Source organism: Zalophus californianus, chromosome 8 (assembly GCF_009762305.2).
Source record: "Zalophus californianus isolate mZalCal1 chromosome 8, mZalCal1.pri.v2, whole genome shotgun sequence".
NCBI classification, from domain to species: Eukaryota; Metazoa; Chordata; class Mammalia; order Carnivora; family Otariidae; genus Zalophus; species Zalophus californianus.
This window is the reverse complement of record NC_045602.1, coordinates 80,126,692-80,151,647: the sequence shown is the minus strand read 5'-3', so window position 1 is coordinate 80,151,647 and position 24,956 is coordinate 80,126,692. Positions and strand designations below refer to the sequence as shown.

Here is a 24,956-nt window from a genome sequence, read left to right as displayed (position 1 = left end):
GCTGAGAAACTGGGCTGAGCAGTCATGAGCAGCTAGCGGTAACTGGCCTGGGTGGGTGCTCAAGGCCTCAGTAGGTCAAGTACCCTGTTTAATGTCCTGAGGTTGATGTAGGCAGATGCCAGAGGTGGCTCTGAATCCCTGGGAGGGATCTCAACTGCATTGAACTGTAGTCCCTCCATTTATATTGTTACAAGCCCTTCCCCTGTTTGGCAACAAGCCATAGGGCCTGGAAGAAACTCAGTTCAGTTATTAATTGAGCACCTCCTATGTGTTGAACATGTATTAGGAACTGTATGTATAGCATAGACCTAAACAGTTGGGGTCCATGCCCACCCCTCGGGCCCTCATGGTGTTTTAATATCTGGATGAGAACACACATTAAATCAGGAATTATGAGTAATGAATGGTTCAAGGGTGAAGCACAGCTTACTAGAGGAGAATGTCAAAGAAAATATGCCTTGTGTGGACCAACAGAGTCCCTGTAAAGAACTTTCTCACCAAGCTGGAGAGGCATAGTCCCGCACCTGCTCCCCCCACCCCCACCACAGTAGAAGAGAATGGAACAGTCCATCCCTAAATAAATCACTCAGAGTCCAGAAGGATTTCAATTTTTCACTTCAGGTTCCAGTCATGCCTTCTCATCCTTTGGGAGAATATTCACAGGAATGTTTGGGGATAGAATCTTCTTACCATTCAACTTACCTTCTCTCACCAGGTATCTCTTCAACAGACACAGCTTTCACTTCACTTCTGGGGCAGCTCCACACAGCCACCCCTTCTTGCAGCCACTGGGTCACTGACCCCTCCCCTTTACATCCTCTCTCTTCCCTCTCCTGGGTGGTCTGGGCTGCAGAATCCCACCTCTTCTCCTTGACCTCCAATTTCCATAGACAGCCATTAAGTTCATCAAATTCCACTCAGTGAGGTGGAGAAGAGACACGTTGGGTCCTGCTGGTAGAGCATCTACCAGCCCGTGACAGGCTTTTGCACTATCAACTTCGTCTTCCCCCCTCACGTATTAGTACTTTGCTAAAAGAATCACTTCCCTTTCCTCAACATTGGGTCCTGTGTTAGTCAGCTGGTTTGCCCACCAGGCACCCTTCTTCTCTTTTTCTAAATCTAAGGTAGCAGGGTTGCCGTGGGACACGGCCACCCAGGTATGGACTACATCCCCTGAGGGAGGCTCTGTTGCTGATTTCTCTCCAAGGGAGGGAAGCAGTGTTTGTCATTTCCAGGCCTAGCTGTTAACACATTGTGATGCGCCTCACCAAGCTGGAGCACAGACTGGTGGCAACTCAGCTTCGATAATGCACGGGATAGTGGGGCAGTGATTTTCAGGGCCTTGTATCTCTGAATGGCTCACAGAACAGAGCTGCTCCACAGATCTGGGTCATCCACTTTGAGATGGTAAGCTAGAGAGAAAAATCTTACTTGCTCTTCAAACCACAGTATTGTTGGGTCTCTCACTCTAAGTAAAACAAGTCTCATTACCCAAAGGTCCCTGTATTCTAGTTCAGTGGGAGGGGTCCCTATCCCCTGATAAAAAGGTAAATTTTGCAGGGCTATCCATCGCTGAAGCACCAATCAAGCATAAAATCTACTCTCCTGAGTCTCTCCTTCCCATAAATGTTCCTCACACTTCTTCCACTGCTTGAGGTCATGGTGAGTTTTCCCTGGGAAATGGTGAAAAGTGGCAACTTTTCCCTTTGGCCACCTCTCTTTCTGAGTCTGCAGCCCACTGCCCCGTGCTCCAGCATCCCTGTAGCTGCTTTGCAGTGCAAGCCTCTTCTCCTGGGCTCTGCTTTATTACAGCAATTTCCTAAGTTCCATTTCGCCAATGTCTGGAAGACAAAGACTAAGAGTATAAGTAATGTTAAATCCTATTACCTTCTCCTTCAGGGTTTCTATTGATTGTGACTTAATCTCTTGAGGCAAATTGATGGTTTTAATATTAAACTGAAATGCCAAGAGTCAGCAAAGAGATGAGAGAATTGAACAAAAAAATAAAATTGTCCAGAAGTGGAATTTTTCCAACTCTCTTAAGGGGTTTGTTTGGGCCAGGCACATCTGTTTCTTTCAGGGATTGAGATACACAAGAAAAATAACTTTATAGACTAATAAAGCCAGAGTCTCTAAACATCTTGAATTGGGAAAGAATTTGAGAGCCCAAGACGAGGTGGGGAGGTCCCTGCTCGACCTCCCCCAATTCATCCAGATCCCTCTCTCAACCCCTAATCAGACATGGCCCTGGAATTCCTTGGCTACGGTGGACTCTAGCTTCACTCCATTCTTGCACAAGGCACATCATCTCTACCTAGCAAGTCAAAGACTGAGGTAGCAGCGATTATAACTTTGTAACTTCATATACAATTAAACCCTCTACCCTAAACCCACCCACTCCTGCACCCAGCCAAGGTCTAATACTGTGTCCCTGAGAGACAGCCAGCAATGGTGAGTCATGAGCTATGGATATTGGAGCTAGTTATACCTGGGTTTGAATTCTGACTCTGCCATTGAGTCAAAGACCTTGGGCAAGTATTTAATATCTATGAGTATCAGTTTTCTCATGCCCTAGAGATAATGCTTTTACTACAGCAGAAACTGAGCAGCTGTTTACCAAATCTGTCTCTCCGTCTTCCAGGCCACTAAGCTAGATTACATTTCCAGGCTCCTTTCCAGTCAGGCATGGTCACATGACTGAGTTCTACTAAAAGGAGTGCTCTGGCCTCTAAAAATCCTCCCCCCTGAAAGCCTCTTATCTTTCCCCATCTACCCACAGAATAGGCCTAGAGGCCCTTGAGCTCATCCTAGACAGAGCCTATAGTGGAGGAGAAACCTGGAAGAGTCCAATAATAAGGAGCACCTGCAGTGGACTAGCTAAGAATTGGAAGTGAAATTCTACTGAATTAAGCCAGCAAGAGTATAAGATTTTTCTGTGGCAGTAACTAACATTTCTCTAATACACTATTTTGCAGGACTGTGAAGATTAATATAAATTACCCACCATAATGCCTGAAAAAGTGCATACTCGGAAAATATAACTATTTCAGGTCTCCACAAATGGAAACACACTGCACAGTATCTATGATATAGCATTAGCATGTAGATACGTGTTTGTAAATTGTGCATGCACCACACTTACTGAGACCTTACGTTCATTCTTATGTTTAGTCATAACAGCACTATTATATAGTAGGTTCTATCATTTGTCCCATTTTACAGATGAATAAACTAAGGCTCTGAGAAGTTAAGTAAGTTATCTAAGACCGTAAGAAGATATTATACACAGGGAGTAGCCAATGACAGAGCTGAGCCCTTAACCCAGTTCTCAGTTACTCTATTTTTTTAAATTCAGAAAGGAGAAATCTATAGGGTACACAAAAGCTAATCACTAATTTGATGTAGGAGAGAGAGAGAGATTTTAGAGCCCAGTCAGGGTGACTTCCCTGGCAACAGGCCTCAGACAGTCTCCTTTGCTTGTGCTGTAATAACAACAATGAAGATAAATAACAAATACCAACAGAATACCTATGAGATATCAGGCACTCACTGTTCTAAATTCTTTACAAGTATTAACTCATTTAATACTCAGAACAACCATACAGGATAGGTTCTATTATTGTGTTCACATTGATGATAGAGAAACTGAGGCACAGCATGGTGAGGTAATGAACAAAGATACACAAATAGTGAGAGGCAAATGTGGAATTTGAACCCAGGCAGTCCGGCTGCCAGGCCATGCACACCACCCATATAACTGAACTATGGCTTGTCATAGCTCCTCAACATGGGTCATATCCTGACATCCCAGTTGCTTGAAATCTCACCTCACCCCAGTTTCAACAAGTGATACCTAGCCTAACAGGAAGGTTGTTCATGTGTGTGGGCTGGGGTGGGAGAGCAGGAAGATACCATCCTGCTACTTGCAGTCCCTTGAACATGCACTTTCCCACCTATGTTTGTTATTCTTTCGGTCAGGGATGTTCTTTTCCATTGCCATCTATAGCAATCCTACAGATGCTTCAAGAACCAATTCAAGAACCACCTCTCTCCTTGATTTTCCTGGACACAAACAATCTCTTCCTTCTCTGTGCTTCCACATAAATTCATTTATAAATTATTACTTTTTACTAAAATTTAAATTTTATAAATTATGTGCTTCCACATAAATACATTTATAAATTATTAATTTTACTCTTTTAAATACCCAACATAAAGATTACCAATACAGTTGAAGTCCCACTGTGGCCCTCCTAGTTTGTGTCAGTCTTCCTACCCTCAGGAATCACTGGTCTCCAAAATTTGGTATTTGTTCTTGCCATAGTATTCAACTTATATAAATGTTATCTTGCTATAAAAAGCATCTTGCTTGTTTCACTCAACATCATGATTTTAAGACTCTTCTAATTTTATGCAAGTGGTTCATTCATTTTTTGTTGCTATATAAATGTCATTTATATGAACATTGTAATATTTCTTTCTTCTCTTGTTAATGGGACACCTGGGTTCTTTCCGATTCTTTTGCTCTAAGAAACCATGTCTACACTCACATCTGTGTCCTCATGGACTTTGAAGACTTTCTCTGGTAAATAGGTATCAGGAAGGATAACGTGGCAGTTTAAGACTTATAGGGCCAAGAGTTGATTAAGATGTAAACCCAGAAAGGTAAAATAAGCCTTGGTGGCTAGTTTCTTATATGAATATCTCAAGGCTTCAGGAAGGCAACTGTGAGACTGAAAAACTGGGCAGCAGTCTTTGTCACCCTCCAAGGACCAGGGGACAAAAACCGGAGTCTAGGGTGTGCAATGGAGGAGCCCATGAAAAACTCTCAGCTATTTCATCAGGGCCCCAAAGAACCATACTGTCAGAGCAAAGATGGATAACAAGCAAAAATCGAGATAAATATCAAACAGTGAAACAGACATAAAGGGAACCTAGATAATTTACTCATTAGAAAGATTCTAAAAATATCTGTTCTTACTATGTTAAAGGAGAAAAATGACAAGATTGAGAATCTCATCAGAAAGCTAGAAAATAATGAAATTAGGAAATAGAAAATCTGGAACTGACAAATGTAATAACCAAAGTAAGAACTCAGGTGGTGGCTTTAATAACATAAGAGACACAGCTGAATAGAGATTAAGTGAACTGGAAGATAGATCAAAAGAAAATATCCATAATGTACACCAGACTGACAAAACAATATGGGAGGTCTATAGCTTGCAGTGAAAAGAACTAATATAAATGTGATTGGAGAAAAAAGAGTAAGAAAGTGTGTGTCAATATCAGTGTTTAGAAAGTATCTGTGTAAGAGATGAGAAAGGGAGAAGACAAAGGGGACAGGCCACATGATAGGGGCAGAGATTTGAGTGAAGCTGCACAACCAACAGGAACATCTGGAGCCACCAGAGGCTAGAAAAGGCAAGAAAGGATTCTCTACTAAGGTCTTCAGACGGGGCATGGCCTTAATGATCCCCTTATGTTGGACTTTTGGCCTCTAGAACAATAAGAGAATACATTTCTGTTGCTTGAAGTCAATAAGCTTGAGAAAATTTGTTATGGCCGTCCTAGAAAACTAATATGGGATAGTAAAGTCAGAGTGAAGAAAGTAATTAGGCTTTATTTTTTTTAATATATTTTATTTATTTATTTGAGAGAGAGAGAGACCACAAGCAGGGGGAGTGGCAGAGGGAGAGGGAGAAGAAGACAATCCGCTGAGCAGGGAGCCCAACGCAGGGCTCGATCCCAGGACCCTGGGATCATGATTTGAGCCGAGGCAGATGCTTAACCAACTGAGCCACCCAGGTGCCCCAGCAATTAGATGTTAATTGAAAGATGTGAGCTTTGTTCTGGACATGCTTGCCAGTAGCCTTGTGGCCGTGAGTAAGTCACTTGGCCTCTCTGGGGTGCTTTCCTCAGCAGCCCGCGAGAAGGTGGGCCTGAATGATCAGAGGCCTCTGCCCACTCCAACGTTCTGAGAGTTCCTTTCAAATTCTGTTCTGGCTAGCCTCAGACCCCTGATCTTCCTGAGGCTCTCAGGGGCCTGGACAATGGGCTGAGGCATGGCCTCTCCCTACGAAGTGACCATCAGGGCTAAGAAGGCAGGCATCCTCCCTCTAGAGACCAACATTGGGCCTAGGATTTGGTCTTATTTGATGGGACACCTGGATAGAATCATATCATAAGGCTCCTTTTCACAGGACGCCAGGCTACAAATTGCCCAGCACCGTACAGAGGGAGAACCAGTTGTCAGTGTGGAGGCTGAAGGTTAAATCACAGTCTGCTTCCTCTCTGGATTTATTGGCACTGGTGGAGCATCACTGGTCACTGCTGTGGGGGAAAGGAGTGAGGTGATGTCTGAGATTGCAGAGTCTGTGTCTATCTTCCCATCATCAGAGACTGGCTTGGGCAAAGGAAGAGTTTTTAGCTCAAACGGTGTTTCTTAGAAGCGGTGGCCCTCTTTGCCCATCCCTCGCCCCCATAAACATCGTTTTCCTGGCTGGCCCTTGGCAGGCCTGTGCCAAGTGTATGATCCTCCACTGGGGTGGAGTCAATTAACACTGATTGAGTGAGGAGGATTCTAGGGCTTGGTTTGGGGCAGAAACAGCCATCCTTGGTCACTTGAAAATGTCGAGACTGTTCCTGCAGACTTGTACTGGAGCATTACGCACCACCGCTGTGCTCTGCTCACACTATTAGAGAGGCATGAGGTTGAGTCAGCGTGGCCTGTGCTCCGAGGATTTGGGATGCACCAGGAGGCCAAACCTGCCCTGTCTCCTACCTACTGCAGGGTCTCAGACCAGTGCCTTGATCCCTCCACCTGCAACCTGTGCTCAGCAAAATGTCACACAGAGTCAGGTTTGTTCTACTCATCTCTGCAGGTAAGATCTACTGAGGGGGCTTAAAATACCCTATTTGGGAGAATAGGCTTGAGACTTATTCCAAGAGCGTATAAATGCTAAAAATAAAAACGAATCCCAAAGTGTGACATCTACGTTATATCTTAAAAGGAGGACTTTTAAATTTGAGGAGAAGCTTAAAAGAAGGATGTTTCAATGCAGCTTAGGTTCATTGCATCTATCACTAGGGTCCCTCCTTGTGTTACTGCCCATCTTCTGCGTCATCTACTCCTTCGAATGATCTGGGGAGATCTGGAAGTCAAATACTGTTTACAGAGGAGGAGCCTGAGAAGGTAAAAGGGCTAAGCATCCTGGTTTCCTGGAATTGTTATATGTTAACTTGGTGTTGTAACCTCAAGTCCCCGGTCAGTGAGATAGAAGCAGTGTCGTTACGGCAAGTCGCTCTGGTAGTATTTGCATCATGAAAATCATCTTTGAGGTGTCACAGAGCCAAGGCTTATCAAGCATTCCCTATGTACAACCATGCTAAGCCCTTTCATAGATGGTCTCCTCCGTTCTCACAAAAACTCTGTGAAGGTACTATTATTACCAACCCTATTTTACCATGGAGGAGAATGAGGCACAGGGATGGGAAGTGACTGGCCCACCGACCCCCAGCTAAAAGGTGAAAGAATCAGAACATGAAGCCAGCCAGTCTCTCCCTAGCCTGGGCCCTCGATTATCAATAATAACAAGGTATCTGTGGCAGGCTAAAACAATGCCAAACCCAGCACATTATTATTTAAAATCTTATTATTTTAAAAATATATCTAATCCCTCCTGCAAGACTTCCCAATAAGAAATGAAAATATTGTGTCCATGCTGCTTTATTTTTTATGCAACTGAATATTCTAGTGAATATAGAGCAAGAGAATTATCTTTTATTGTTCACAGAAAGAAAGTTGACACGTGTTCAAAATAATTGCTCGGTTTCTTTATCTGATCCAGTTTCTCTTTGCCACCGAATTCTGAAAAAAGAAGAGAAAAATGCACTGCTTGGATCAAATCATTATCAGAATCGAGACAAGGCCTGTGGGCATGTTATTGCACAACGTATTTTAAAAATTACGCCTCAGTTTGACAAGTCATAAATTCCCCAAATCGGTACTTATTTATTTTTGCAGTATTTAATTGGGCCATTCAGGCTGTGTGAGTGCTGTGGCCTCAGGGAACCTCTTCCCCGGCTTTCACCCATGGCGTTCTGTCTCCCAGCATCTGGGCAGCTTTCTCTGGCACCCTGGCCTGCCCAGGCCCCAGCTGCTGTCAGCAGGTCAGCATCAGGCCCCAGGGAGCACACCATCATGAGAGACGGAGGAGGCCCAGAGCTGCCCTTGTACATGGACTTCACCTCCACAGGCCTGAAGACCAAGGAATCTCCTTGGATTTAAACTCTGGGTCTCAGAACACTGTTGAATGGGAGGGAGTGGGCTGGCCTGGCAGTACTCCGAGATGTTCCCGCTCTCAAGTGCTCCCCCTCTCGTGCCAAGCCTGCCCGGGGGGGGGGGGGGGGGGGGCGGGAGGAGCTTTTCCCTCATCAGAAGGGTCAGGTGAGAAATCCTGAGGATCAGCTGGGCCAAGGGGGGCTCTCATTCCCTCACAGCCCCTGCCGGAGACGCTTGCAAAGAGCCAGCATGGGGGCAAAAGCTGCATTGTGTGCCGGGTGGGGGTCTCTGTGGTGTGCAGAGCAGGGAAGGGAGGGGGTGGAGGACACTCCGAGGTTCCAGGTGGCCCCCATGCTCTTGAACTGCCACCCCTCTGGCTGGCTCTCACTCCCCCTCAGTCAGACACAACGTTTGCTTAGAGGAGAACAGTTGCAATGGCACTGACCTTGGAGTATCCTACCGGGAGTTATCGTCCATGTTTCTTCCGTTCCTTGGCTGGGAAAAAAAAAAAAAAGAAGCAGCTTACAGATACTGAGACAAAACTGCCTGGAACCTGTTTCTGGGCTTCAGATCCTTCCCCACCTGGGCCCTAAGGCCTCGTTCTAGCTGGGATGTCAGCGGCCTCCTTGGGAGTTCACCTGGGAAGCCCTCGCCCAGGGCAAGGATGTAGATCCCCTGTGGCAGTGCCCCAGGACCCTTGCTGTTCCTCCAGCCCTGACACTGACCCCTCCTCTTCCCCACCTCCTCTCCCCACCCCACCCCCCACCCTCCCCCACCCCCGTCTCCACTGGATGCAGCAGGACGGTCTTCAAACCATTTATCAAAGGACTTCTCACCCTGAAGACATCATGGAGACCCACTGTTTCTCAAAGTACTTTCTAGAGAACAACCACTAATAGGTCATACAGGCAGCATGGAGTGGAAGAACTTCCATGATCAAACACGGTGGAAACTATGTTTCCCACAGCTTTCTTATATAGTTCCTGCAGGACATGCCGGTGTGCACTGTGAACCTTCGAGAGTGTTGGGTGCAGTGTTTCCCAAGCTTGTCTGATCTTTGCACCAGTGACCCACAGAATAGTTTGAGGGGCAGGAATCTGTCTGATTCATGGTCTGATATTTTGGATGCAAACCCTTGAGGATCGAGGGGATGAAGCATAGCTAGTGAGTGGCGGATCACAAACTAAGAGTTTCTGATTCTGTGACCTTTGCAGGAGGCTCGGAGACCCCAGGGAAGGAGGAGGGGATGGCGCCTACACTATTTGGGGGCATGTATCCTGGACCTCCATGCCCAGGGACACAGATGCCAATTCTGGCTGGCCCCCGTGGGTGTCCATGAGCAGCATTCCTGCCTCCCACCCACGCTCCTAGAGCTCTGGTTCTCTCAGCCTATGTCCTTCGGCACCCTTTCTTTTATAAACATCAGGTTTCTAGGAGGAGACTTTGAAATTCACCCCTCAGGAAAGGATGAGAGAGTCCCCATAATTATTCACTAGTTTGCCATGGGGTGCTGGGCTGTGCTTATTCTGGAGAATCCATAATTGTGTGGCAGGAGGGAACTGCGGTTAAAAACAGAGAAAAAGAAATGCTATACCCTGAAAAGGAAAAATGGTCGTCCCCGGGTGGCAATGTGATCCTGCAACATAAAAACACAAACTATTATGCAACCAGTTTGTGCCAAAGGTCTGACGATGTCTATGACCGCAGTTTTCAAAGTGTGGTCCCCAGACCAAAAGCATCAACGACACCTGAGACTTGGTTAGAAATGCAAATTCTCAGGTCCCCACTGACTACCTGGAGTTGGGGCCTAGCCATCTGAATCTTAACAACATCCCAAGGTATGGATGACTCATGGTCAACTTGGAGAAGAGCTGGTATACGGGGCTTATGCACTCACAGTACCTCTCCCCAAGTTTGTACAACTGCCACGTGGGCCCCTGAGCCACATCAAGCAAATCCTCAGGAACAGATGGGTCCAGGTGACTCATCTGCAAGGCTGGAGATGAAATATAAACAGCCAGAAGCATTGCTCTGGGAGTCCTCTCTGCCTCAGGACAAGCTCAGGAAAACCTGAAATTAAATGCTCAGCCTCAGAGAAGATTTTAGGGGCATACTGTGAGACCAGTTCTTTCCAGAAATGATCTAAAGAGGTGACAAGATTGCCCATCTCCAAGCACTTCTCCACAGAGCTTCCATACCTTCTTGGTGAAATCCACTGTGGCAGTCCCTGAATCCTGGGAGGGAACGAGGCACAGGTTAACGTAACAAGAACCGCATCCCCCAGGCTTGCAGTCATTCCACTGTGACCCTGTGCCTCCCTGGCTCCATCCTCAGGTACCAGAAATCGGGGACAAAAAAGCAGTTTAGGGGAAGGGCCAACTATGTAACCAATTATAATTGCCTGTTCCAGAAGATAGGCATGTTCTTGATTGAGGTACCATTTGTGTCCAGAACAATGTTAAATTGGCTTGCTCTTCCCAATGGCGTCAACTTGAAATTGACCCCCATCCAAGGGTATGCCCTGGCAGCTTCTTCAGCTTGTCTTTGCTTGTGGGTCTGGCCTAACAACAGATCAGACTCAATCTGGAAGGCTTTGGGGAGCAGCGGGATCAGACAAGACACACTGCTGCCAGTGCTTAAGATGACCAACCCATTTCCCAGGAACTGAGCAGCTTCCTGGGGCTCTTGGGATTTTCAGAGCTAAAACCAGGAACGTCCTGGGCAAACCAGGATGAAATTCAGCATTCGAAAGAAAATGTTTTCTTTCTTTCTTTCTTTCTTTCTTTCTTTCTTTCTTTCTTTCTTTCTTTCTTTCTTTCTTTCTTTCTTTCTTTCTCTTTCTTTCTTTCTTTCTTTCTTTCTTTCTTTCTTTCTTTCTTTCTTTCTTTCTTTCTTTCTCTCTCTCTCTCTCTCTCTTTCTCTCTCTCTCTCTTTCTTTCTTTCCTTCTCTCTCTCTCTTTCTTCTTTCTTTCGCTACCATGTAATAAAACTTCAATTAGCATTTCGAACAACTATACCTATTACTGAAGCTAGTAATTTCTAAACCCAAAAAACAAAACAAAACAAAAACTATGTTTAAAGAAACAAAGTTCTGAGATAGGACAAAAGGGCAGGTGGAGCAACAACGGGGAGCCCAGGGGATCACCAAGGCAATGTCCATGTCAGGAGGAAGAGGAAGGGTCGGGAAAGTGTAAAAACAGCACGGAAACTAAAAGGAAACATAGGAAGGAGAGCGGAAGGGGACGGCTTTGCCCTCCGGGCGTGCCCGGGCCCTGCAGCCACGCTGTGCGGTTCAAGGAAGGGGACTGTGGCGCAAGGTAGGGCCAGCTCTCCTTCCCAAGGTGGAGGCTGAGATTCAAAGATAGCATGCAAATGAGCCTCCCCTTCCCCCTAGTCCCCTCATCCCCCCAGCGACCACACGCATTTACCACGGTTAAGTGAACTTGGGGTGGCATAAAAAGAGGGCCCAAGAGAAAAGCACCTACGCGCTGTTGCGGAAATCTTTCCACCCTCCGGTCTGCGAGCTGCGCGGCCAGGCGCATTAACGGGTGCACGGGAGGAATCTGCAACAGAGGGCGCGGGGGCGGGGGGTGGGGGCGGTTCGGACAACCGCCGGGACGCAGCCCAGGCTACGCTGTCCTCTCCACTCCCTCTCCAGAATAAAATCCATGTCCACGCCTTAGGTTTTCAATAAAGAACTGCTTGCCTTTATAGCAGGTTACAATTCCAACACCTCACTTATAACTATTCCCTTAGGGTAAATCAGACTTTTCTCTGCCTTATCCCCAGGCGTTCTGTCTTCTTAGGGTGGAGTGCATGGTCCTTTTTCGCTCTAGGTGCCTCTCCTAGTCCAGTGGAGGAGGTGGAAGGACAGAGTTTCCATCCATGGAACAGGAGTTTCAGTCCCCTCTCCCTAATGCGTTTGATTTTCCTGAACTTCTTGTCTGTGGCTGGGGCACACACTCAGACATACATACCCGTGTCTTATACCTAGTCTTTGTGAATCCTCCCTGAGTATTTTGGCTTAGAGTAAAGGTTCATTCGTGTCCCAGAGTTCATCTTTCTCCTTCCATTGTCTTTTTCCCCTTTGTAGTGCCCTTGGCCCTTCCTGATACTATCCTTAACCTCACCTGATCCTCATTCCTAAACCTATACTACAGATGAGTCTTTGCCTCTTAGGGAAAAAACACTTCACTGGGTATTTTTTTAAGGTATTTTTCTTGAAGACGTGGGAAGTCTTGATTATATAAGTAAGTGACTTTCTAATGGTAGAATTTCAGTTACTATAACAGAACCCCTGAATTAAAAATTTTATGCTATGACCTTCCTAAATTCCTCAAATCATGCTCTGCAGAAATACACTTACACAACCTGCTTCTGAGGGTAACTCAAGTTTCTAATAACAAAGTTAGAGGTGATGCATGTTATTCCCATAGCACATATACACAGTGATGCTTATAGAAGGTGCACCTGCATGGATCACTATTGGGGATATGGCACTTTACACTTCACGAAGCACTTTTTAAAATTAAAAAAAAAAAAGGTAATATGATAAATGTAAATTGAGCTCAGTATTTATCAGGTCTTTTTCAAACGTCTGTTGAAGTGCATAATAAAGAGTTACTCCTCACTTATTTTTCCTTTTCTAGAATATAGTCTCTAACTTTTCAGACTTGTCAGCCTCCTACCACCCCAGCCCAGACTGGGACAGAGAATCCCTGAAGCCACAGGAAAAAGCTCTTAGAAAGCTATTACACAGTGTCTGCAGGCTCCCTGCTTTTCCACTTATCTGCACATATTAATTAGGACGGGGTAAAAGACAAGCAGAGGAGAGTCACTTTTACAGAAAGATGAGTATGGTAAAATACTGACCCCACTTTTAACTGGCTGTGTCAGCTTCTGAGTTCTGGAGTAGTGAAATAAAAACTGAATAAAAAAAAAGTCGAGTTTAGTACAAGCGTCACTTGGTATAAATGTGAAATTTACATGCCTGCATTGCTGACTGGGTGGTACTCACCCTTTTGTATATGTCTTGATTATCCTAGAAAGAGAGTTGTGAGGGTAAGTTACATAGAATTTTACTGGGGTAGGCAATTGATGAGATTTTCAGTATAAGTTACACCATGGACCTTATTGAATTTATCTGAATATTATGAAATAAATTGGCAGTCTAAAAAGAAATCCAAACTTAATAAGACTATAGTTGATGAAGAGTCTTACAAAAAAGCAAGTTGCCAGCAATACGTCATTATTTTAAGACTGAATCTCATTTTACCTTTCCAATCTTGGGGAGAAAAACATGCTCTCTGGTGCAAAAAAGCAATCCTCTAATTAATTCCCAGATAACCATCAAAGAATTGGAATAAAATTAATGATTGCAACTTTTAATTTTTTCCTGGGTGTACTCTAGAATTCACTTTTTTGGGGGGTTGTTTCAAATAGACCAAACTCTCCCTCCCGCCCCCGCAAAAAGCTTTCTACATGAATCTCCACTCTTGCAGAAAGCCCAAATTTCATTTCTAAATCCTTGTTAGAGCACCACCTTGCCCTTGTTTACATGGATGACAGGTGGGGATGGTTGTATTTGCAGCATATTCCACTTCAGGATCTTGTTATGAAAAAGACATCTTATAAAATAATAAATAAGTTTTCCATGTCTGCATTTTATAAAATTGCTTGAAATAATTACTGTGAATGATATTTTAAATCTGCTGATCTGGGTAATATTGCTCATTCACATCTCAATCACACTGAAACCTTTTTGAATCAGCTCAAACTTCAATCAAGACAGAAATGAAAGTTGTTAATAACACTTTTAATTTGTTGCTGTTGATACAAGTACATCTTCCTACAAACTGTGAAGAGTTTCTAATGGGAAGCAGCCCATGCTTATGTATACTACACACACGTGCACACACACACACACACACTTGCCCTGTCGTGTATGTGTGAGTGTATGTGTGTTTCCTGGGCACGCATTGGTCAAACAATTGATTTTATGTACCGTATTCATCAGCTTTATACTATTATGTTTCAAGCCAAAACATAACAAGGAATATGAAGATGCTTTTCCAGGTGCTCAAACACCACTCTCAACCTTTCATATGCACCTTCTTTGCTTCAATTTTTTCTTTTTACAGAAAAAAATATACTTACCTATCTAACTTATTATTTATTTCCCCAACTAGAACTGAAGTTTCATGAGAGCAGGTAGTTTTGTCTGTTTTGATCACTACTGCATCTTTAGCACTTAACACATGGCATGCTCTCAATAAATATATATTTTTTGAATGGATGAATAGTAGAAATGTGTTCACAAGAATCTATTGCCCCCTTTCCTATCTAAACTTCTGCTCTCACCAGGAACACAAAACAGGAAGACTTTTTGCAGGTGTCATTATTTGTAGAATGTAACTCTGCTTTCTGAATTGCTTAAAGATAAAAGTGCCCTGGAGACAGAGAGCTGGCTTTTCTGGAGACCAGAACTGGTAGTGGACTTAGAGCCCAGGTGGCTCATCCGGACATGGGATAGTTGAGGGAACCAGAGCCCCAGGAGAGGAGGTGACATGCCAAAGGTCCTATTTTAATGCAGCGGCAAGACCAGGAAGAGCCACAGTGTCTCTGTTAATAGATTTAAAATAGTGATAGTTTTGTTCACTGAACAACCCTTTGCTCTTCTATGACTGGAAATGGTGAAGAGGATCAGCTTTGGGAAAATGGAGAAAGTGGACAGAAATTCATTCCAGGTGGGCCCTTGCTCTCGGGGAAACCCACAACCCAATTAACTACTGTAGGTGGCCCATGTGACAGCTCCACTCCACTTCTGCCCCTTCAGGGGACACCCTCACAGCCTTCATGTGGGGTACAGGGAAGCCCATTCTGTGTGAAGTGAAGAGGCAGTGGCAAGGAGATGGAAAACTTTGAATTTTCGCCCTGAATTTTTGCTCTGGGTAGCAAGGCTGTAAAGATTAGTTCTAAAAATCAGGGAGGACAATTGTCTTCAGACATGTGCATAAGGATAAACTGAAAATAAGGAGAAATAGGCATGATATATTTGTGAAGTTTAAGATAGAAAGTAAGGGCGCCTGGGTGGTTCAGTCCATTAAGCATCTGCCTTTGGCTCAGGTTATGGTCCCAGGGTCCTGGGATAGAGTGCCGCATCGGGCTCCCTGCTCAGCGGGCAGCCTGCTTCTTCCTTTCCCTCTGCTGTTCCCCCTGATTGTGCTCTCTTACTCTCTCTCAAATAAATAAATAAAATCTTTAAAAAAAATTAAAAAAAGAGAAAGTAATGTTTGAGTCTTGAGGAATGGCCATTGGTTGCATCAGGGACAATGGTAGCAGATGGTACTTAATTAGCTGTCATTTACTGTGTTCTAGACACTGTTGAAAACACTTCACAAGGATTCAAGCACTCAATCCTCACAATAACATTATGAGGCTAGTATAACTATCATTTCCGTATTATAGATGGGGAAACCAAGACACAGAGAGATTAAGAGATTTGCCCAAGTTAAGGAGATCTAGTTTTTGAACCCAGGTACTTTGGTTTTAGAGTCTGAGCTGTTAACACAGCCTGCAAAGGCACTTTTGGCTAAGAAAACACCTGTGCAAAGATATAAGGGCCTGATGCTTTTGGGGAATAATGAGAAGTTCAATGTAGCCAGGACGCAGTATGCTGTGGCTTGGGAGAGGGGAAGGTGGAAGAAAAGATATAGCTCAAGATGAAAACACGTTAAACATGAAAACATTCAGTTTATGCTTAAGAATCACAGACTCCACCGTAATACCACCCTCTTGCACTCTTGATTGAATCAGCATTTACTTTGTATCCACTGAAACATTTCTGTTGTGGTTACTATCAGTGCTATCAGTGTTAGGTCCTTTACACCAGATCTGTTGTTTTGAAGAACTATTATATTATAGTATATCAATTGTAATGTATGTCATGATATATCATAACATACATAATTAATGTAATTACACATGTATACATTATTATGATAATTCTAAGAATATACATGAACTACCAATATTTTATGGTATTTTATATTTGAGAGGTTCACCTGTTATTTCCTAAAACTACATTCTTAACCATGGACTTAGATGTTCACATAGACTTCTCCTGTAGGTAGCTTATTACAGATATCCATTATGGTATAAACATGTGCACTTATAACTAAAAGAATTATTATACGGGGGTGCCTGGGTGGTTCAGTCAGTTAAGTGCCTGACTCTTAATTTCAGCTCAGGTCATGATCTCAGGGTTGTGAGATGGAGCCCTGCAGTCAGGCTCCAGGCTCAATGGGGAGTCTGCTTGAGATTCTCTCCCTCTGCGCCTCCCCCCACGCACAGGTGCGCTGACTCTCTCTCTCTCTCAAATAAATAAATTAATCTTGAAAAAAATAAAGATAAAAATAAAAGAATTATTGTATATATACTTTTTTTACCTTAAGTTGCCTAGAAAGAGTTGCCCAATATGCCAGACGCTAAAGAAAAATATGAAAAATGAATCAAAGATCAGAATAAATTCCTTAGTCAATAGCAATCTATTAACACACATATAAAATTATAAAATTGTGCCATTTATGAACCTTGCATTATCTTCTCACACAGTGGCAGTGAATTTCAACACAACTCTCAGGATGCCTTAAATGAGGCCATGAAAATGGCAACATGAATTCCTGCTGCAGCCAAGAATCAGATCTTAAAATAGTTTCAAGTGAACATTATTCACATGATATTTTCAAGGCCAAGACTAAATAAAAATCTCACATTACTGAACAGCAGTGTACCTCAAGCTGCATGACATCCAAGCCATCTGGGGGATCAGCTAGAGGTCGAGGAAATCCTACTGTGAAAGAAACCATAAAAATAATTGGGGGGGAAGGTCATAGCATTAACTTTTAAATCTTTACCATGAAAAACATACAGAGATTCTAGAAATACAATATTTTTAAAAGGATTTACAAAGAAAACACACTTCTACCTACCAACAGTAAGTTGAGATTTGTACCAAAATTAGTTAAAAACAGTGTTTTTTTATTTACAAGGAGTTAGCAGTATAAGAGTTAGTAACTCAAGAAAGAGGGAAATGATACCCGGGTAACAACTCAATTTGTATTTTGATGGAATTTATGAAGATAGGATATCAGGAAATGGTGTCAAAAAAGTATGTGCATCAAAATCACTCTTGGAAATTTTAAGAAATTCAGATACTCATCTCTGTGCCTCATCAGACTCTTCAGGGGTGGGTTCTAGGCAAGGTTGTTACCAGCATGTGGTGGCACCCTATGTCAGTCAATCTTTAGCTGGCCTAAATGAAGTCTTCATCTCATTTGGGCGTGATACAATACTTGGGAGAATAGCTAATACAGCAATTGAAGGAACCAATTGGATAGATGAAATTAAATGGGATGAATGTAAAACCCTGAACTTAGATTTTTTAAATGTAGGACGGGGAATATCTGGCTCAAGAATAGTATATATATATATATATATATATATATATATATATATATATATATTTAAATACTGATATTTTGCTTCCTGTAATCTCTCTATGAGCCAAGAAAAAGCTAAGGCAATCTTGTGCTATACAGAAATAATAGTGCCCAAGCCTTGAAAGGTAATAATCCTACTTGAAATGATAGAATATGTAGTTGAGTTAGAGGTACTAAGAATAGTTTTCTTTGGCAAAGAGGAAAATTAGGAAGTGTATGCTAACTGCCTTCAATTATTTTGAGAACTGTCATAAGAGATATTAGTCCTATTCTGTATTCCCAAAGGATAGAAGTAGGGCTCGTTATGGTTAGAAGTTACATGTGATCAGATTTCAGTTTAGTGTAAAGAAAATTTTGATGATTGGAGCCATTCAAAAATGCAAAGTAATTTGAACCAATCCTATAAGGATTTATTAAGAGGTTCTGTGTTAACAGTACAATGATAAAGACCATAGGGACCTACCCTCAGGAAACATAAAATCAAAGAGGGAAAGGGGGAGGTGGATATAAATATATAGACAGATAAAAAGTAATAACAAAGTCCCAAAAGTGTAACACAAACAGATGCTGTTGGAGCCCAGAAGAGGCAGCTACTGGCTCTCTTAAGCTGGTATTGAGTTGGGTGTCACTGAAAGTAATCAAATAGGGAAATCATAGATCCCTGCTCTCCATGAAAGGTTAGATGACTTTCAAGGTTCCTTGCAATGCCTAGGTTTTGTGATTACACTACAGGACATAGCAAAACAAAGACACTATTTGAAATATATTTTCTGTTTGAATATATTTTCAAAGATTTTCTACACCCCGAGATCAAAATTCTAATGGCAAAATCTGAAATTTTGAAATAGTCCCTGCTTTCAATTGGAGCTACCACCACATGCTTCCCTGCATCATTTGGCAACTACCTTGAAATGGGTAACGCATTCTGACTACTGACCCTATACCCCACCCCTGGTTCCCTGCAATCTTGCGGGTTCTTAGAAGTTAGTGAAGAGACACCCGCGTCCAGTCAGCACCTCGGACAGCGCCCAAGCCCAGGAAGACTCGGGCGGGGGTTGCCCCGCAGGTCTGTCTGGGATCCTGCCTCCTGCGACCCCACAGAAAGGCTATGAAAATATTCCCTTCTTCCTGTTTCTGCTCCCTCCCCGCCCCTTTCCAACTGTCCCTCAATCCTCGGTCTTTGGGTCTGTAAACTCAGTTTCACCGTCTCTGTTCTCTTCTCTTCAGAGTTCCCGGAGTACAGATGGCTAAGACACTGGGGTCCTCAACTCATATCTCTCACAGTTTTAGCGGCACATCTTTGGGACAGCCCTGAGTCCAGAATTGTTTAAAGAGAGTTCCACAAGGGAAAGTCGCCTCCTTTGGTAAAAGGCTGCAGCATCTAATTCTGTCCACCTTCTCTTAAATGTTAGAGGCAAATGGGAAGCCATTTCAAAAGGGTGGAAATGGGGGTAGGTGAAGGGATTAAATTTGACTCCCTCCAGAACTACCCTGAAGGATCAAGGTCTGTCTCAGTCTTCCTTAGAGCTCAGGCTAGCTGGGGGTCTGATGAAGGGGTCACCTTACCTGAAGAGGGAATCTGTAGCATGCAGAAGCAATAGATGGCCAAGACGGAAGGGAATTGAGGAACAAGGTGTTTCATCTTCAAAGCCCAGTTTCTCTTTGCTGGCCACAGATGTAGTCTGCTAGGACAGGAGTTGAGCATTTCCTGAAGTTCCACAGGCAGAGGCAACACTCCGCCCAGCTTCTGATCAGGCCCAGTGGAGAACGTACCGTTATTTGCAATGCCCCAGAGCCCATTGGCTGAGCACCAATCAGTTTTGTGCAGAAGAACCCTGGCTTTCTCATAAATGTCACGCTGGGCCCTTACTTGTAGAATAATATCCTCCTGGTGTAGGCATTGTAGAGAGTCATCTTTTTCAATCCAGCAATAAAAATAAAAAGTGGAGACTCATAATTGTTATTCTATAGTGGTTTGAGAAACATTTCTGACTCTGGAAAGGCTTTTTCTCTTTTTCTAATCAAAGAACTGGACATAAATCTATATATTCTTGCATGATGAAGTCTTATTTCCTAAGAAGCTGTTTATTTTCCACCATTAACAAAGGACGTTTTATAGTCTTTGATGCATCTGAGAACAAAATTTGGAGTCCTAGATATAATATTACAAGAAACTCAGAAATTCAAGTAGATTTTTTTAAAATCATGGTTGGAAATTAGACTCCTTAAGGTTTCTCCACACTCATTTCCATGAACAAGTTAAATATTTCAAATTAAATCAGGATGCAAGAAAATATGAGTGTTTATTAATAATAATAATATTTCATCTACTGAGCTCCTATTTAGGATTTCACATAAGCTAATTCAAGTACTTCTCACAGAAAATCCATAAGGAATATATTATTATTCCTAACTTATTATCATTATTATTCCTAAATTATTATCCTAATTTTATGAATGGGAAAATTGAGGATGAGAGAGAATAAGGAACTTGCCAAGGTCACCAAGCCATAATGGATGCAGAGCAGGGATTTGGATACTTAAGGGTATCTGAGCCCAGTCATGTCTGTAAAAGTGTGGGATTTTTAGTCAATATGTTCATTTTTTTGTAAAAAGACCCTCCTTGATAGGGAATTCATTCAATCTGTAGATTGCTTTGCATGGTATGGACATTTTAACAATAGGATATTATGCTAAGTGAAATAAGTCAGACAAAGACAAAGACTATATAATTTCACTTATATGTGAAATCTATAAAACAAAACAAACAAACAACAACGACAACAAAACCCAGAAAGAGATAGACTCATAAATACCATAAATACAGAGAACAAACTGGTGGTTGCCAGAAGCGGGGAGGGTTAAGGAATGGGAGAAACAGGTAAAGGGAATTAAGAGGCACAAACTTCCAGTTACAAAACAAGTAAGTCATAGGATGAAAAGTATAGCATAAGGAATACAGGGAATAATATTGTAATAATGTCATATGGTGACAGATTGTACCATGGTGAACATTGTGTAAGGTATAAAGTTGTCAAATCACTATGTTGTACACCTGAAACTAATATAATATTGTGTGTCAACTCTACTTCAATAATAAAAAAAATGTTAAAGAGCCTCCTTGAGATTAGATATGGAATAGAAAGGAGAAAGAATGAAGTCTTCTGTCTTGCAGAAAGGGTAACCTATATAAGGCATATATCAAATAAATATCCTTTTATCATCATGCATATCTTTAATTTTTGCTCTTTTAAGGATTAGGAGGTAACTAACAATTGTTGAAAATTTACAATGTGCTTAGGGGCGCCTGCGTGTCTCAGTCGTTAAGTGTTGGCCTTCGGCTCAGGTCATGATCCCAGGGTCCTGGGATTGAGCCCTGCATCGGGCTCCCTGCTCAGCAGGAAGCCTGCTTCTCCCTCTCCTACTCCCCCTGCTTGTGTTCCCTTCTCTCGCTTTGTCTCTGTCAAATAAATAAATAAAATCTATACAAAAAATAAAAGTTTACAACGTGCTTAAAACATATTAATCCTTTACCTAAGTCATCTTATGTCTTTTTTTTTCAATGAATGAAAGTTTTAAAAATAATTTTGGGTGGGAGTTGCTCAGAATAGACTATTTATTTATTACTTAAAATGTGATATTTTGCCAAAAAAATTCTAATTCATAAGGGACTGGGAATTATAGATTACTGGATCACCATAATATTTTGTTGACTTCCTTGAGATAGCAAGAAATAGAGATTTCTATTTATTACAGTATTTACCACTTTAGTTCAAGGAGAATAACCTAAGGTCTTCAAACACCAGGAAGAGATGATGTCTTTGTGTTGAAATGCACCCACTGTCCAACTCCAAGTCTTTACTAAATGAATAGGAAAAAATGAATGATTGTTTTTTGAACATAAACCACCTATCTATACAGTATTAAACACAATTACTTATGGATATTTTAGACACAACACACACATAATAGCAAAGGTTTGTGGCAGTTCTACTGTCAGTCAATAAATATTTTTTAAACATTTGTTCTGTCTCCACCATGAACTAGGTGCTCTATGCACAAACATACATTTTTCAAATAAACCTATGTGATAACTCTGTATCAATTTGGTTTTGTTTCTTTTGCACATTTTGCACACATTATTTCTCAGATATTCAGAATAGAAAATAGAAGTATTATTTTTTAAGACATTTTTTAAAAAAGATTTTATTTCTAAATAATCTCTACATCCAACATGGAGCTCAAACTCACAACCCCAAGATCAAGAGTCACATGCCTCACCACCCACTGAGCTGGCCAGTCACCCCTAAAAATATTATTTTTAATGCTAATTCAGAAATGGGATTATATTGATATCCCAGAAATGGAATATGTTGAAGATCTGATCCCCAGTGTGACTGTGTTTGGAGATTTGGCCTTTAAGGAGATAATGAAGGTTAAATGAAGCATAAGGATGGGGCCCCAATCTGTGAGGATTGGTGTCTTTCCAAGAAGAGGAAAAGAGACCCCAGAGCTCCCTCTATGAGCGCACACAAAGAAAGGGCTGGAGAGGACACAGCGAGAAGGCACTGTCTGTAAGCTGAGGAGTGAGGTCTCATCAGAAACCATCTTGCTGGCACCTTCATCTGGGACTTCCAGACTCTAAACTGTGAAAAAATAAATTTTTGTTGTTTAAGTCACCCAGACTCTACTCTTCAGTTATGACAGCCTGAGCTGACTAATACGAACACACAGAGGGTTTTAGCCAATTCAGGACCAGGAAAAAAAAAAGTAAAATAATGAAATGAAAGGTAAAATAAAAGTTAGGAACTCTCATCATTTTAAATTATATGATTATCTACCCAGAAAATCCAAAGGAATCAAGTGACAAATTCTTAGAATGAATGAGTTTACCAAAATGGTCAAATTTAAAGAAAACTATTTTCAGGGAAAATTTTCTCAAACATGAGCAAAAATGAATTTTAAAATGTGTTAGAAAATGTAAATAGCTTAAAAAAACATGTAATTCTGAGAACTAAACCAAAGAATAAGCATGTAATATATTAAAAAAGAAAACTATAAAATTTTACCAAAGGACATAGGAAATAAGTGAAAAGGCATATCATGATCATTGACAACAAAATTCAAGGTTGTTAAAAGTTCAACTGATGGCAAATTAATCTACAAAGTTAATGTAAGCCTTATTAAAATTCCAAAATGACTTTTTCATGGATTTTTAAAACTGACTCAAATTATTTTGAAAGAGAAAATATTGAAGAATATTCAAGACATTTTTGAAAGAAAGAAAAGATACTTTGCCAGTGTCAAAACGTCCTATAAAGCAGTAGTTATTGTTATATTGCAGTGGTCATTTTGTCACTGATCTGGTAACAAGCAAATAAATAGATCAATGGAACAGATTAGAGTCTTGAAGCAGATAATCTAAACGCAGAGTGGAGATGGTATTTCAAATCACTGCAAATGATTGAACTACTCTAAATGGTGTTTAGAACATTTGGCTATCCAGTTGACAAAAATATTCACTATTTCACACCATAAATTCAAATAAATTTCAGAGGATTGATGAGTTAAATCTAACACACCCACACATACACATAGGCACTTACATAAAATTCTGTATTAGAAAGAAATAGAGTATATATATGGTTGGAAAATTGCTCTTGAGCAAAATTTAGAATAGGAAAGCCACTAAGGGAAAGATCGATACATTTTATTATATTTTTTAAAATGTCTATGAAAAAGATAACCCATATTAGCAGAGAAAAGACAGAGTAGGGGAAGTATACAGAAACTATAGAGATACTTATAATACAGGAGATGGAGAGAAGGACAGAGGCAGGTAGGCACAACCTAAATGTCTGGCATAGAGAAAATATTAAACTGTAGAATATCCATAATATGGAAATTCATTTAACTCTTTTTTTTTTTAAGATTTTATTTATTTGACAGAGAGAGACACAGCAAGAGAGGGAACACAAGCAGGGGGAGTGGGAGAGGGAGAGGCAGTCTTCTGCCGAGCAGGGAGCCTGATGCGGGGACTCGATCTGAGGACCCCAGGATCATGACCTGAGCCGAAGGCAGACGCTTAATGACTGAGCCACCCAGGCGCCCCTCATGTAACTCTTAAAAAGAATAAGATGGATCTTTATGCATTGACAAGTCAAATGCTTTGTAACATAGTAAAGAAAGAAAAGTTATAGAACTACATACTATATGGTCTAGTATCAGTTTGCTTTTGCTCATAATACAACCAGTCCCCACACTTAGTTGTTTAAAACAACCATTTATTTAGCTCAAAATTATGCAGGTCAGTAATTCAGGCTGGACTCAACTGGGTAATTCTTATGGTTTAGGCGGGGCTCAGCTAGTCTCAGGTAGGCTCGCTTAGACATTTACATTCATCTGGTAAATAGACTGGGGTGGGACCACTTCCCATGTGGTCTTCCGGTCTCCAGATGGCTGGTCTAGGTTTGTTCCCATGCTGGTTTCAGAGTTCCAAGGCAGTGAGACTAGAAGCTAGGAGGCCTCTAGGTTTGGAACTGACACAACATCACTTCTGCATTATATTGGTCAAAGCAAGTCACAAGGCTAGCTGGAGTCAAGGGGTGGGAAAAAAACCTCCATCTCTCAATGAAAGTAGGTGAAAAGTATACAGCCAATTTTGCTATCTATGGATATCCATTTCTGTACAAGTTTTTTCAAAATAGCCAATGCAATCCACGAGTGCATACGTAGGTAACACAAAGAAAAAAGGTTAGGATGTCACACAGATACACAAATAACGGTGGTTCTAGAGAAACAGGATTGTGAGGGGGTCATAAAAATCTTTTATATTATCTGGACTTTTGAATTATCACATTGGCTACCTATGAATTACCTGTATAAGTAAAACTTAATTTTAAAAATGTAATAAACTCCAAACACAATTATGAGTATATGGGTTCATATTTAAACATCTGAACTTACATGTATGAAAGAGCAACTTCTTTATTCCATTACATTTATTTTTCCAAAGTGTTTCCTTTGTTAGGCATTATTGAAAAGGTTGTGACCAGTGGATTTGTCAGTGCCAAGCCAATTTAATTAGATATCTTTTTTTTTTAAATACATGAACTCACCCTGTGGAGCTCCCACACCATTTGAAACAGAACTGAATGCTGATAATTACACTAAAA

At 41.6% G+C, this 24,956-nt stretch overlaps 1 protein-coding gene across 1 annotated transcript in view; it reads right to left on the bottom strand.

Moving 5' to 3' along the window:
• Window positions 1-7,718: 7,718 nt before the first annotated feature.
• NMS (neuromedin S) overlaps window positions 7,719-24,956 on the bottom strand; it is a 46,317-nt gene continuing 29,079 nt past the window's right edge. The window contains exons 3-12 of the mRNA XM_027623861.2: window positions 19,348-19,463; window positions 17,074-17,132; window positions 16,729-16,767; window positions 13,299-13,322; window positions 13,154-13,207; window positions 11,710-11,844; window positions 10,480-10,515; window positions 9,876-9,917; window positions 8,727-8,776; window positions 7,719-7,867 (exon numbers count right to left, since the gene is read on the bottom strand). Coding sequence (XP_027479662.2) covers window positions 8,738-8,776; window positions 9,876-9,917; window positions 10,480-10,515; window positions 11,710-11,844; window positions 13,154-13,207; window positions 13,299-13,322; window positions 16,729-16,767; window positions 17,074-17,132; window positions 19,348-19,463 — 544 coding nt within the window. The 3' untranslated portion in view covers window positions 7,719-7,867; window positions 8,727-8,737. The remainder of the gene's footprint in view (window positions 7,868-8,726; window positions 8,777-9,875; window positions 9,918-10,479; window positions 10,516-11,709; window positions 11,845-13,153; window positions 13,208-13,298; window positions 13,323-16,728; window positions 16,768-17,073; window positions 17,133-19,347; window positions 19,464-24,956) is intronic.